Source organism: Ictalurus furcatus, chromosome 21 (assembly GCF_023375685.1).
Source record: "Ictalurus furcatus strain D&B chromosome 21, Billie_1.0, whole genome shotgun sequence".
Classification (NCBI taxonomy): domain Eukaryota; kingdom Metazoa; phylum Chordata; class Actinopteri; order Siluriformes; family Ictaluridae; genus Ictalurus; species Ictalurus furcatus.
Window position 1 is genome coordinate 14557394 of NC_071275.1, and position 15695 is coordinate 14573088.

A 15695-nucleotide genomic window follows, 5' to 3' on the forward strand; every position below is an offset into this window, starting at 1 on the left:
TTGGAGGTGTGAGCATTTACTGGAAAATTGATTACTTATCTTTTTTTTTTCTTCTTTTTTAGCTCATGTCATCATTCATTGATGAGGCATATTTTACATTTTTTGTATTGCATCATTGGAAATATTTTCATGAATGAATTGCAAACTCATCTTGTTCTTTATAAACCTACAGAGAGTTTTCTAGATGTATGCCATTTTAATTTATATTTAGATATTCCTTTATTTTCTAGATGCTACTTTCATTTATTATTTTTTAAAAAGGCTGTCCTGCTTAATTACTGGTGTTACATTAGATTTATTAATCCTAATGGCAGAATGGACAACTATTCATAGTATGTAGCAGGTTATTCATTTTTACAATGAATAATTAATTTTATAAATGAACAGTCTTGTTCATTCCGGTGATCACCCTTTGCGACAGGTGTAGATAATGAGGAGGTATTTAAACCCGAGTCACAATAGGGCATTTATGTTTGAATAATTCCTCGATTATGAATACCACCATTAAATGAGCGATCTCATGTTTTATAATTAACCACACCTTTATGCATTGAAAAGCATCAGGTTATCTAATACACCACTTGGCTTGGATTTGGATAGACACTAGGGTGTATTTAGTTAACAGTCTTATATTCCAGTTATGTAGCTTATATGGTGTATGGGATGATAGCTAAGCAAATTCATAAAGAGTTCTATTATTAGATTCTGAATTATTATTAGACTTGGTGCCATTTTTCATTGGTGTGCCTTTTATACATCTGTTTATTTCCGACATCTGCCCTATATGATTGATTCTCTTAAATGCAGACAGTTTACAGAAAAGAGGTTTAGGGTGGAGTTCATCTAGGTAAACAGAATGAGTGTGAATGACTTGCAGTTCCATGATCTTAGTGATAAATCAGCCGCTGTTCAGGTTAACCCCTAAATCTAGCATCTGAGATGTAATGTGGTGAACCCAGCCCATGATGTAAACACCTCTTCCCGCTGTCTCAAATGTGCTGAGGTGAGCAATCGTCTTTACAACGAAGGCTTTGGTTTTGATTACTGTAATCCACTACTGAGTGTAAGACAGCTCACGTGTGTGTATGAGAACTCAGACTTCCTGATGCTTTTCAATTTTGGACTCTTCAGTTTATCTCCCTTAAAGATTCTATGTATTACCCTACAACTGGTTATAAATAGAAGGTTTAGAACCATTAACCACCCAAAGAACCTTTGAGGAACCATTTTCCAAAGTTGTTGAGTTGAGTGTCCATCGTTTTGATGTTTTAAAATCATCACGTTTAAAAAGATCACTTTTATCATTTGTTATAGGCCTTTGTCATCTTTTCTCTCTCTCTCTCTCTCTCTGTCTCTCTCTCTCTCTTATATTGGTGTGCCACTTGGTGGGGCAAAAGTGCCCATGATGCATGTTCCTGCATCTTTGAAAGCCAAGCCATGGGAACATCTGGGATTTGAATCCAGGTCCTAGCACTAATTAATAGCTGTGTAGTGAATCTGGAGTCTTAAATGGATGGCATTTTCTTTCAGCACCTACATGATGCTTGGATAACATCTTTATCATGACCAAAACTGAGATAATGGGATAACATCTTCCTTCCTTCCTTCATTCATTCATTCATTCATTCACTCACCTTCAGTAACCATTTTATGCTGGTCAGGGTTGTGTTGGATCCAGAGTGAAGAATACACCCTAGTGGCATGCCAGTGCACACACTCATTCACAGAGGTGGGAGGCGGGGGAAGGGAGAGGAGGGGGGGGGCAACCTGGAGGGAACCCACATGCACAAAATTTACAGACAGACAGTAACCCAAGGTGAGGATCCAAACAGGGACTCTGGAGCTGCGCCATGATTTATATAATAAGGCAATTTTAAAAATACACATTTTGCTCTGTCATAAGCTGTTCATGCCACATGCACCTTTGTCAGTCTGTTAAGTAGTGGATTTTAGAGGATTTGGAATAGGTAGTTTATCAGTAATTCTTTCCATCACTGATAAAATTCAACCTCAGATATTTTGTTTTGATCAGGTTGTGTTTCTCAAGTGTCAACACCACAAAGATTTCAAACACTTTACAAGAATCTAATTATTCATAATATTACCTGCAGTAATAACTTATGAGTCAGACTCTTTGCACTCCTGATCAAATCTGAGACTTGAAAGAATGCTGCAAGGTGGTTGCGATATGAAAATGAACTTGCTTGGTGCTAAAGGTGGTATTAGGGGTAGCAGGATGGTGACAGATACTCATTTTTAACGCGTACGCATTAATCACAGAATAATTTTGACGAACTTTGTGGTTTTATACTTCTTTTTTAGTGTGTGTCATGGGAATGTGTATTAATAGGGTATGAACCAGATTTATTAGCACCGACACTGATAAGGATCTTAAACAATGTCAGAGCATGATGAATATCTATGAACTGCATCAGCAAATGTATGCGTCAACTGGCGTCATCTTTCTTTGTCTTTTTTTTTTTTTTTGCGTAGCAAATGAAAATGCGTGTGCTCGCATTTTCACCGAGCAAATCTTTGTTTTACATAGAATTGTACTAAATTGACCATGGAAATCCATTTTTACCTAAAGATGTTAGTTGAAGGTGGATATAGTGTCCCCTGTACCCTAAGAAATTTGATTTGTGATGTCACTGATTTTGCGCACGGTGGCTTAGTGGTTAGCACGTTTGCCTCACACCTCCAGGGTCCGGGGTTCGATTCCCACCGGGGCCATGTGTGTGTGGAGTTTGCATGTTCTCCCCGTGCTGTGGGGGTTTCCTCCGGGTACTCCGGTTTCCTCCCCCAGTCCAAAGACATGCATGGTAGGCTGATTGGCATGTCCAAAGTGTCCGTAGTGTATGAATGGGTGTGTGAGTGTGTATGTGATTGTGCCCTGTGATGGACTGGCACCCTATCCAGGGTGTACCCCGCCTTGTGCCCAATGCTCCCTGGGATTGGCTCCAGGTTCCCCGTGACCCTGAAGAAGGAATAAGCGGTAGAAGATGGATGGATGGATGTCACTGATTTTCCTTTACATCAGAAATTAAGATCACAAAGTGTGCAGTCAGTACCAGGTGTCCTAAAGTCTCCATATATAGGGGAAATTAACACTGTTTTGTTTTGTTTTTTTGTTTGTTTGTTTTTTTTTAGCAAAATGTCTTACTAAATTTTTCTTACTTGTATTATATAATATATAAATATATATATTTTCCAGATAGCCTTTAAGAATGCCTTTGACAAAAGAAGGACGTATTGAAATCATTCTCGTGGCTGGATCAGGAAGCTGTCACTAGGTTGCGATGGACATGCGATTCCATGCATAACATCAGATGTGTTAATGCAAGTTCATGATGAGTGGGAGTGATGACTCTGTGTGTGTTTACAAAGAAATGGCAATCAACTAGAGGATATTTTGTAAATAAAGTTACATTTTACTAAAAAGTGTTCATTTCCCTTGTGTGGAGGGAGACTTTTGGGACACCCTATAATGACAAAATAATGGTGGCCTATTTTGTGGGGATTTTTCGGTTTGTTTGTTTGTTTGTTTTTTAAATGCCAAATGTCCTTTGAGGCATCCATGAATGCGATTAAAGTGGTTTTTGCCGGTCTGTATCAATATGTTTCTGGCTTCGGGAAATGACTGTCACTTTCTCTCCAAGGTCACTTATAATGCAAATAATTATTCATGTAAATATTTGTTCATGGTGTGTAGCAGGTTTGATTAAATAATATGGGTTTTTTAATGTAATATGTAAAGAATGAGATGGCAGCCAATAGCTTCTCAGAAGCCAACTGAATTACAGAGAATTTCAATGTAAGCATAAAACTAATTATTTGAATAAGTTTACAAGCTTACAGTAACCCATCTAATTATCTCTGATTTATTTATCTGTAATCACTCTCAGCTTGTCTCTCGAATTGCTCTTTACACTTTCATTTATTCTTGCCCACCACAGGTTTTGCATAAATCGATTATTACTGGCTCAGGTCCTTGAGTGAAGTCCCAAATTTCCAGTTGAGGGGAGCCTAGTTTCTGTTAAGCAACAGTAAGTTTCGTCTGACATGACCAATTTAGATCAGATGTGCCCAACTTGTTTGTTTCAGCTGCTGATTAACTCAGTATCCCATGTTTAGCTTTGTAATGTTGGAAAATCATGCCCTTTTGTGTCAGCCTTTCTCAGATATTTTAGAATCACCAACCTGTGGTTGCCAAAATTGTCTGTTGAACATGTTGTAATACACCAGTTCAGGTTATTTTGAAGACTTTCATAAGTTCAGCCTTGAATCAGGTGCATCATCATCAGAAATTTAAAAAAGCGTCCGTTAAGCTGTGATGGGAAAGTGTGAAAAGTTAAACTCACGTAAAGACTGCTAGGCAAAGGCCGTTTCTTGCACAGTAGTGAACATAAGGTATTGAGAATATTACAGCACAGCAAGTTAATGATTCATCGTAAAGAGAAATAATGTAAAAGAGGTCCTTATTTAGTATAATAGCTTCTACATTACAGGTTACATGGTATGAAAAAATAACAAATATATTTCTTGATATGACTTACTTCTGCCAACCATCATTCATTCATTCATTCATTCATTCATCTTCAGCAACCGCTTTATCTTGACAAGGGGCACGGTGTATCTTGAGCCTACCCTGGGAACACTGGGGGGGAGCAGAGAATGTACCCTGGAAGAGATATCAGTCCATCACATGACAACACGCACTCACTTCTTCACACTTATTTGTCAACTATTAGTCATGACGCTCTTCCTATTTACCAGACTCTGACTAATCAATTCTAAATAGCAAAGTCTTTATTTTATTAGCTAACTTTAATTTACCTGACAATTGCTATTGAGTTGCTGAACATTAATTGATGGCCACTTAAGTAAAAGCATTTGCCAGTGACCAGAAGGTTAGAATTCCAAGAGCACTAGTTTTTCTTGAGCTGTTGGCCATTTTGGATTAACTGTAGAATGAGTGAATGAAATTACAGATGCCATGATACAAAGAGGAACTCCCAGGTATTTCTGTAGGTCTCAGATTATGAAGTATTAATTGCTTCAGCTAAGGCCTTTAAAGGAAATAATCTTTTTTAAACAGTAACAGATACCACATCGCTCTCTGTGGTGTCTTTTAGTTTCAGAAGTCTTTTTCTATCTCCGTTTCTTCACCAACACTTGACTGGTGTTAAAGCCTCCGTCGCCAGTGACGCAGATGAGAGCGTTCACTAACGGATGTGTCAGCTTACATACAAAACAGCGCCGAAGCACATGACTCGGACAAAAAAAGAAAGAAAAAAGGGGGGGGAAACATACGTTTTGCAGCATGCAAACATGCATACATGTTTCTGTGATGTTTTTGCATGAATCTTGGTTTCCTGTCTGTGGAAGATGGTGCACGGCGGTTTGCTAGCATGATTGTCGTCATGATGCGGTGTGCCTCAAAAGCATGTTTTGTGCCATCCTAGTGTGTGCAGATGTCATGGGTTTAAACTTGCAGTGACCAATAAAAGCTCGTCTCCGCCTACAACTGTAGGATTCACACCTGACACTGTTGAACACGAGAACGATTCGATGTGGTTTGAAGGAGGGATTTATGTGTCAAACAACTCTGAAACCTCTTGCTGGACTCCCTTTAGCCTGTGACCGCTGCATGTTTCAAAACAAGGAGTTGGGGAAGTCCGAGTGTGCGAGGCCACTAAAGAGTCAAGCTATATGTGGCAACATGGAGATGGACACTTGGGTTTAATGCACTCTAATACACTCAGTAGTGACCCTACTGTACAATTTAGTTGAAGAGTACAGTAGCCGTTACTACCCCCATTTCCTTTAGGTATGAACTCATGAAAGAATTTTTTTTTTTTGACCAATAGTTCTCGCTTCAAAAATATTCAGACCAATAAATTGGACATAAGCTCTTTATTCTCATCACCAAAATGACAAAGTTTGTTATTTTGCTGTATGTGCAGTTATATAACATCATAGAACTATTTATGCTATAAAACCAACGCAATTAACACTGAATAGTATCATCATCGCACATATTTTAGCCCCAAACAAAACTTATCTTTCAGTTTCTGCTCTTGATTCCAACTTGATGATTGTGTTAACCACACATAATTTGAAATGTAGCTGACTCCATGACAACACATCAGGTTTCCATTTGCCAAATGCAAATTCACTTGCGAGTGAATCATAAAATCCTTGCAAGGCCAGCAAGGTTCATAAATTTTTTTTTTCTTTGCTGCATTTATCACTTGCGATTATTTTGTGCCTACTTCATCGGAATATCTGTTTGAAAGTGTGAAATGTGAAAGAATGACTTTTAAGGCTTTTCTTTTAAGTTTCTTTAGCAGTGACTCAGACTGTCATATACTGTCTATTAATCAGGACTCTGCTTTCACTTAGGCAGTTCTTATGAAACAAGTTTTTTTTTTTCCTGTTAAAGTTGAAAAACTCTGGGGTGACTGATAATAGGTATAAAATGCAGTGTGATCATATTAGTTAATTAACTAATTGTAATATTTTGTGATGGTTAGACCTTAAAAAAGTTCCTTAGCAAGTTAAAAAAAAAAAAAACAACAACAACAAAAAAACATCTTTTAGCTTTTAGTGGTTATGTCCTTATCCTGAGTATAAGAAAGTAAAATAAAAGTAGAAATGGCTACAAAATAAAAGCGTTCGCCCTGGGTAGGAGGGATGGCATTACTCTTGCAATTGTCAATCAAAGTAAAACTATCAAATCACTGGTGTCTTTGAGCTGATGTATGCAAAAGAGGGTAGGTTACGCGTTCCTGTAAGTTTGTACAGCTTCCCTGTGATGTTGCAGCCGCTGGAAAAGATACAGTGGCTTTCTTTATGTATCTTTGAGGATGGGGCTTTCTGAGTGGACAAATTCAACCAATGACAAAAAAAAAACCATCAAAAGAATAAATCAATCATCAAACAATGAAAAGAAAGAAAGAGGCAACGTGAAGTGGCATACTCTAAACTGAGAGTAAACTATATGGCCAAAAGTATGTGGATACCTGATCATCACATCCCTATGGGCTTCTTGAATATCCCATTCCAAAACCATGGGCATTAATATGGAGTTGGTCCACTCTTTGAACCTACAACAGCCTTCACACTTTTGCTAAAGCTTTCCAGTGGATTGTGGTGGGGATTTGTGCCCATTCAGGCATAAGAGCATTGTGAGCTCAGGCACTGATGTCAGACGAGAAGGTGTGACACACAGTGTTCCAGTTCATCAGGGCTCTGTTCAGGCCACTCGAGTTCTTCCTCACCAACCTTGGCAAACCATGTCTTCATGGAGCTCAGTTTGTACACAGGGGCACTGTCGTGCTGGAACAGGTTTGCACCTATTAGTTTTAGTTAAGGGAATTCTCATGTTCAGGCCTACATTTACATTTATTCATTTAGCGACTTAGAAATGAGGAAATACCAGCAAAGCAGTATATCAAGCAGAGAACAATACAAGTAGTGCTACCATACAAGATTTATAATTGAGTTCTAGAAAAGCAAAGTGCATGGAGTAGAGGTGTAAGAGCCAGAATTTAAATTTGTATATTTATTTATTTATTTATTTATTTATAAATAATGTTGGGTTGGCATTTTAGGGGTTAGGTGTTCACGGAAGAGGTGGGTCTTTAGCTGTTTTTTGAAGATGGTGACAGATTCTGCGATCCGGATTGAGGTTGGAATTTCATTCCACCACTGAGGGACAGATAGCATGAAGGTTCTGGAAAGGGACCTTGAGCCACACTGAGTAGGTACTACTAAGCATCGGTAGTTAACCGATCGCAGATTGCGTGAGGGAACGTAGCCTTCAGGAGAGACTTGAGGTAGGAGGGTGCTGTTCCAGACAAGGTCTTGTACGTGAGCATCAAGGTCTTGAATTTGATACGGGCGGCTACAGGAAGCCAGTGGAGGGAGATGAAGTGGGGTGTGACATGGGTTCTTTTGGGCTTGTTGAAGACGAGGCATGCTGCTGCAATCTGAATCATCTAAAGGGGTTTCATGGAGCTGGATGGGAGGCCCGAGAGTAGTGCGTTGCAGACAAAGACAGTCTAGACAATTGTGTGTTTTACGCCACTCTGTCATTGATTATTTTCCTATAACAGTAAGCCCCATGCATTTTATCCCCAAATAAAAAAGACCATCAGTGTCTCATTCATTGCTATGCAGTGAACAGCGAGTGAGTGTTGAAATGTCCTTTTCATAAGTCAAATTAATGTAGGTCTGGTTCTATGCAAACAGACAAAGGGTTTTGAGTATAGAGAGGCCTGATCTCTGTTGTTTTTAATGAGCTGCTGATATAGTTGTTCATGTGGCTGTCTTTCAAAGAACGTTTAGTACTTTCACTTCAGGAAATGGTTTTGAAAGTGGAAAAAAAACACCCATTTCATGCTGCATTTTCACAACTTCAACAAAATAGGACCAGTGCACATCATACCCAAGGCAATGAGCATGCATTGTTCAAAGAATGGTTTTACTGACCATGTCATCAGAGATTGCAAAACTTTCAAAGCTATCCTGTGTAATACCTTGTACTGCGAATATCACCATCTAAAAATGTCATTTATTCTGGCAAATTACTGTAATTGCAGGTTGTTGGTATTATTTGCATATTATCAGCGATTCAGTGACTGAATAGAAAGAGTTTAAGAAAAACATTTGTGCAACAGAACTAAAATAGCCTGATCTTAGATATAGTTATCCATTTCAAATGTATACTTACCTACCACATTAATAGGAGCTGCAGCTGCAGACCTGCTCATTCATGCAATTATCCAATCAGCCAGTCATGTGGCAGCGGTGCAATGCATACATTCATGCAGACACAGGTCAAGAGCTTCAGTTAATATTAACATCAAACATCATTATTGGGGACAAATGTGATCTTGTGACTTTAACTATGGCATGGTGGTTAGTGCCAGAGGGGGTATTTTAGAAACTGCTGATCTCTTGTGATTTCAGCACATTGCACAGGATGGTGTGAAAATGTAGTTTCTATACTTCACACAGAATAGTGTGGAAAAAAAAACATCCAGAGAGCGGCAGTTCTGTGGGTGGAACTGTGCGCAGGCTCATTAAAACTGTAGTTGAAGACTGGAAAAAGACTAGGTGACATTTTTTTCACAATCTTCAACCGTCCAATTTAGATGAGCCTGTGCCAAATATAGCCTCAGATTACTGTTTTTGGGAGACAGAGGTAGAACCTTATGCAGTCTTCTGCTGTTGTGGCCTATATGCCTCAAGGGTTGCCATGTGTGTTCTGAGATGCATTTCTGTTCAAAATGACACTTATTTGAGATATCATAGACGTTCAGCTCAAACCAATCTGGCTAAAGGTGGCCCAACAAGGCATTTCCACCTGCTGAGCTGCTGTTCAATGGATTTTTGTTTGTTGCACCATTCTGTGGAAACGCTAGAAACTGTGTGTGAAATTCCCAGGAGATCACCAGTTTCTAATCTACTCAGACCAGCCCATCTAGCACCAACAAACATGCCACCGTTAGGTCAGTAAATTCTGCATACTGATGTTTGGTGAACATTACCCAAAACTCTTGATTTGTATCTGCACAAGTTTATGCATTGTGCTGCTGCCACATGATTGGCTGATCAGATGATTGCACGAATGACCAAGTCTACAGGTTTTTATTTCCTTGGTAACATTTTTTACTAGTTTTTTTTAGTTTTAAATAACCCTTCTTAATGTATTTACATGCACGTAGACCTTTTTTTGACCTTTGGTAAACCTCTTGCCATCTTTAGCCACCAGAGGACAGTAGAGTCTCACAGAGTCTTTGTCTCAATTGGTCCCTCTGGCTGTGCTTCTTTTTCTTTCTCTCACTCTTAGAAAGGGCTCTTAAAGCAGGATCTCTAGATTTAAAGTAATTACTGTATACCTGTTTAGTGCAGTAAGCTTACCTGTACACTAGGAAACACCATACACAAGGACTGACGATGATAAACATTTATTTTCGTTTAAGTTACAGTTGAATTTAAACATGATTCAGACAAACTGACCTCAAAGGTCTACATTCCAGCACAACTCTTTCGAGTCATGCGTACAGATGAACATAAAGTAAAAGGCCACAGGCATTATTGTAGTCAGAAATAACGCTGTCACAACAACAGCATAAAGCAACCATTAAATATTTAACAAGTGAACTATTAAGACATAGTTTATACATGCTCAGTAGACGCCTTTAAGGCGTTCTACTGTTAACATCAAACAAGTTCCAGCTATGTGGTCAACAATATGTGGTAACAAAAACGCTACCCAGTTAACCCCAAGCTGTCAATCACACTTCACCAAAATGAAAATCCTATAAATGCTATAAATATGTTACTTATGAGATTAAATGAAAGTTTCATGCCGCTCCTATAAATGAATCAGCACTGCATAATGACTTAGATGCCATGGGGATCCTATTTTGAATCATGATGGTGGTGCTTGTGGTCTTTCGTATGGAAGCTCTCCAGCCACTCCAGAAGAGAGTCCAGCTCTCCTATGGCCTTTACTGATGCAGCCCCAACTTCCAGCTGTGTGAAAACATGAGGAGAGTGAGAAAACATCGCCAGTACTGGCAAGGTATCTAGAATGATATCTCTTAAGAACCTTAACAATTTCCCTAGGAAATTAAGGACCCATAAGGAATCATTAATTCTAAGAGTATTCATTAAGGTGTCAAAAACAGGACATTGATCTACACCCAGTATTTAAAAGTTTTAATTTATAGTCACAGGGTTGTTTACCTTGTCATAGGTTTCCTGAATGGCGTCAAATTTCAGGTTGGTTTCCTGGCTGCACTGGCAGAGCATCTGAGCGTGCTATTAGGAAGTAAGAGATCATTATTAGAAAGCAGAGAAATCATCAACTGTATCACATCTGACGTATTGACATTATCTAAAGCGCTACAAAGCATTACCAAGTGTTAACACTGGAGACTCCTTCCAAAAATGCTAAATAAACAAAAAAATCTCCTCACAGAAAAATTCACCACCTCAAAAACTTGTTTACATGGTCCCCGTGTAGGTTGTTACTATAGAAATGATAACGTTTTTAAACGTGCACTTAATATAAACTTGCGATTTGAATTACAGCCAGAACTACTCTCAAAGCTGCTGTTATAGAGAATGACCTTATTATCAGAATCGAGAATTCACCACGTCTGTGGTATAAAACCTATATAGTAAGGTGGACTGTTTGTACTTGTATTTAAATCAAATTAATTATTAAGTGACTCTACATACACATGCTCGCAAGTCCTTGGTCATGCTGAGAAAAGAGTTGGCTAGAACGCTGGTGGTTCTCTGGTGGAGCGACTGGCTGCTCGTGTAGCCGCTGAAGACCTTCTCGATGTAGAAGCGTAGAAGTTGCCTAAGAAAGCAGCAGCTGTCTGTAGGCTGGAAAAGAGACCAAGTCAGTTTCTCAGCTCCATTCTGCCACTTTGATGTGATAATTACATAATGATGATTATTTAACAGTTGGTTGTGTACTAATGACTGGACGGTTTTATGTTTTAATCCTAGAATTTAGTGAAAATAAGTGTAGCAAGGCTCACCTGCAAGCTCTTCATCGTGTCCCCCCTCAGCAACCTCACACCCTTGTGGTTGTCTTGTGTGATCTGTGGATCACATCAATAGATTGTACTCAGTGAATTACAATACACATATGGCTGCAAACATCAGAATGAGAAGTAAATGCTGTAACAGTTTTTATTTTAATGGTTGAGAGGATCATGTTGTGATGCACGACTCTTGCATTGAAGTTTCAAGCCTTAGCTATACTGTCAGATAAAACGTATTGCACAGATATCCCGAATGTACAAATTATGTAAGTAAACCCTCAATAATTTTGAGGTGCTAAGTAATTATGCAGCTCTGTATTTTATATATAGTATATTGTTTGTGAATATTGTGAATGGGTCTTCTCTCTATGCTAGATAATAGACTAATGAAGCTTAATTAGATTCAGAACTGCCGTAATTATTCAAGCTAAGGTGGGTTATATAACATTTTTGCTCTATCAATATGAATATCATGCCCTGGTTTGCCATTAATGACTGACTGACCTAATTATTCTAGCGAATCGCTCTTTTGCTTGGTTCTTGTAAAAGCTTTCGTATTCACATCTTGTTATATTACACAGTCAGGATCACAAGTCAGGCCATGTTGCTCCTGGTAAAAAAAAAAAAAAAAGCCTCTTAAGACAGTGAAATTGCTCACCATATTGTGGCGGATCTGCTCGAAGTGATGCCTGAGCTCGTGAGTGTGAACCGTCAGCGCACAGGAACCCAGATGGAGCCTGCGTCCCATGGCTGAGCCCCAAATGCTGGCCAGCAAGGCGCAAATAGCCAGGATGCACGTTAGGGAAGTTTTCATCTTTAGATTTGATAGTCTGACCTGGAAAATAGTACAGGTGTTCATTTGAATGAATTCAGTGTAAATAGAATTATTCATCTCATTAATATACCATAGACAAACAAAATACAAAAAGTGCGTTATTAATATGTGGAGCATTATCACTGTGTCCACATCAACATGCAAAAGTTATAAACTCTCGAAAAATCTCAAAGATAATAGTTATAAAAGAAGTGTATGATTTGTTCTTACCTTGAAGTGTCTGATGAGTGTTACTCCTTAGGATGGATGTATCTGTGTGTTTGTGTGTGTCTCCATGCTGGCTCTTTTATATTAGGATGGAAGGGGAATTTCATCAGGTGTTTCACCTTTCTCTAATTCAGCTTTGCTTACTGTAAGAGGAAGTGGAAGACAATCCCACTGTCAGCCTACTGATGCATAATACACTTTAGTAAATTCTTTAAATATTTTAAATTGATTTGATATTTGACAGTTTTGTAAGGTATTATTATCATTTTTATTTATGATATATTGAATAGTACATAGTGTATATATACACATATACACATACACATATACACATAGTGTGTGTGTGTGTATATATATATATAATTTTTTGCTGCATTTAAAATGTAAAGTAACTGTTAAGTATGAAACATAAATATAAGGAAAGAAATATACCCTAAAGTTGATGCACAGTTACTACTTAAGTACATATTAAGTAAATATTTTGTCATGACTGTACACATTCATTCCATATTTCTGCTTGTCAAAGCGCTTAAATATAAGCGTGGAGTTCTTTTTCCCTTCCAAACCGGTTTCCTCACCTGTTTGTCAGTCTTTCTCCTAATGCAAACACACAACTTGTGCAAATCACTTTTATTTCCTGCTTATAATTATTTCCTCTTACATAATTCGTACACAACGGTAACAGCACCAATTAATGTTATTAGACTTGTGCATATTTTGTACGTCTGTTCCTCATGGTCCAGGCGCGATATTTTCATCACTGCTAGTATAATTGCATCACTAACACCATTTCCAAAATTAATTAATATTAAAATATATCCATCCATCCATCTTCAACCGCTTACTCCTTTTCAGGGTCGCGGGGGAACCTGGAGCCTATCCCAGGGAGCATCGGGCGGGGTACACCCTGGACAGGGTGCCAATCTATCGCAGGGCACACAATCACACACACATTCACACACCCATTCATACACTACGGACACTTTAGACACGCCAATCAGCCTACCATGCAACCTCCCTCCTACTGGGGGAGGAAACCGGAGTACCCGGAGGAAACCCCCGCAGCACGGGGAGAACATGCAAACTCCGCACACACAGAGCCGCGGGAATCGAACCCCGACCCTGGCGAACGTGCTAACCACTAAGCCACCGTGCTATGTCCTCTTAAAATATTTTCTCACACTGTAAAGTCTAATATATTGACATATGTTTCCTTCTTATTCTAAATTGCTTGATGTGAAAGTCCGTACCGATTTTAGATCAGAGGTTTCCTTTCTGACTTGAAGTGACGTAAGCATCATGACACTGATTAACTTTCCTCATCAAACCTGTCTGCTTCATGCTCGTAATGAGGTGTGGTAAGTACTTGGCAGGAAGACAAACATCTCTTACTATGACAGTGGTGAGGTGTTACAGATTTACATGTGTAAATATTTCCATTTGAATTTATAATGTATAGTTTAAAATGTTAAAAGATTTTATGTACTTGATGTGTGAATGATTTTTGTGTATAACTATAATGCACAGTATGTATGGACTATGACATATATAATACAAATAGCACATTAAACTACTAAGGGCAAATTATATGATCAAAATCTGGTCGCATATCAAGTGTAGTTATGGACAAATGAGCAGTTTTAGTGATAATTCTCAATTTAGGTCTAATTTGGTCTGAGCAACACACCTGTAACCCAATTCCATTTGCATCGATTCATTTGGCACATTTTTCTTCAAAGTGACTTGATTTTGCATTGCTAAATGTGTCTCAGTGCAACCAAATGCCCTATATTTAGGGTTTCCTCATTTAAAAAAAAGTCCTGTCCAGAAGCAGATTGTTAGTTTAAACACTACTAATAAAGAAATATATATTATTTCTATGTAGCAAGATGTAGTGGGAGTCACATTGATTCAAGCTTTAAAATTCTCTTTTGATTTTGATCCCACATGACTTTTCTCTGCCTAGGTGCACTGCAAAGTGCTACTGTCCATCTTTATAATTACCACAGATGTTAAAAGTTGAAAATGTAAGTTTTGGGGGTTAATATGTACATACTACCATCTGAACATAACATTTGTGTTGATTTCAGAATTTCCCCTTCCTTATCTGGCTCTAAGCATGTTTAGAAATCTTTGTAAACTACAGTACAGGAACTTGGATCAGGCCAATAGTGTGACATCATGTCCTATGCACTCTAAATACACACACACACACACACACACACGTACACAGACACAATCTGGGCAATAACTGTATGCACTTTAGCATTTGTTTGTAATGATTTCTCATTGTTACAAACACATACAGTATCTCATTGTTTTGGACGTGCCAGCCACCAGATGGCAATGGTAAAATCTGTATACAGGCTCCATATGGCCTGTGTACAAAAAAGTTTCTCCAGAAAGATACCGATTGTCTTATTTATGAAATCACCTTGTATAGACATTACAATATCTCTCTTTTCATTAATATTAACACTTCTACAGTTGCAATCAAAATCATTCAACCCCCAGTGCAAATCAGGTTTATTATCAAAATGTACAGACTTTCAGCTGTTTGCAACGGACAAATCAAACAAAAGCAATTGAAATAGGGGAAATCATTACAAGTTGCATTTTCAGTTGAATTTGGGGAAACCACTTGAAGCATTCGTTGTGTTGAACTACTTCAACTGCTTTTGTTTGATTTGTTCATTGCAAACAGTTTAAAGTCTGTAAATTTTGATAATATACCTGATTTGCACTGGGGGTTGAATCATTTTGATTGTAACTGTATATGTTAAGAAATAAGAAGGAGTCTATCATTCATCTATCATTAATTAATCTATAATTACATACAAGGTTTATACGCTTTTAAAAAGGAACGTGATCTAAAGTATCAAAATTAACACAGGGTGCCAGTAAAAAGTACAGACTCCTTGACAAGTTCTGTGCAGGTTATGTCTAGGACAACTAGGTCCTCTTGGTCCTTTATGTATTCAGGGATTCCCCCATTTTTGCCTCCCCCCGCCCCGCCCTGCCCCGCCCCACCCACCATTCCATTTATAGAAGCACAGAATGAACATACTCGAGTAATT

At 38.3% G+C, this 15695-nt stretch overlaps 1 protein-coding gene across 1 annotated transcript; it reads right to left on the reverse strand.

Moving 5' to 3' along the window:
* Nucleotides 1–9630: 9630 nt before the first annotated feature.
* On the reverse strand, nt 9631–12982 carry il19l (interleukin 19 like). The gene is made up of 6 exons (XM_053653316.1): nt 12622–12982; nt 12235–12411; nt 11571–11633; nt 11260–11412; nt 10762–10836; nt 9631–10548 (listed from the first exon to the last, which is right to left on the reverse strand). The coding sequence occupies exons 2-6, from the start codon at nt 12388–12390 to the stop codon at nt 10435–10437; spliced, it is 561 nt and encodes a 186-aa protein (XP_053509291.1). The 5' UTR covers nt 12391–12411; nt 12622–12982; the 3' UTR covers nt 9631–10434.
* Nucleotides 12983–15695: the final 2713 nt, after the last annotated feature.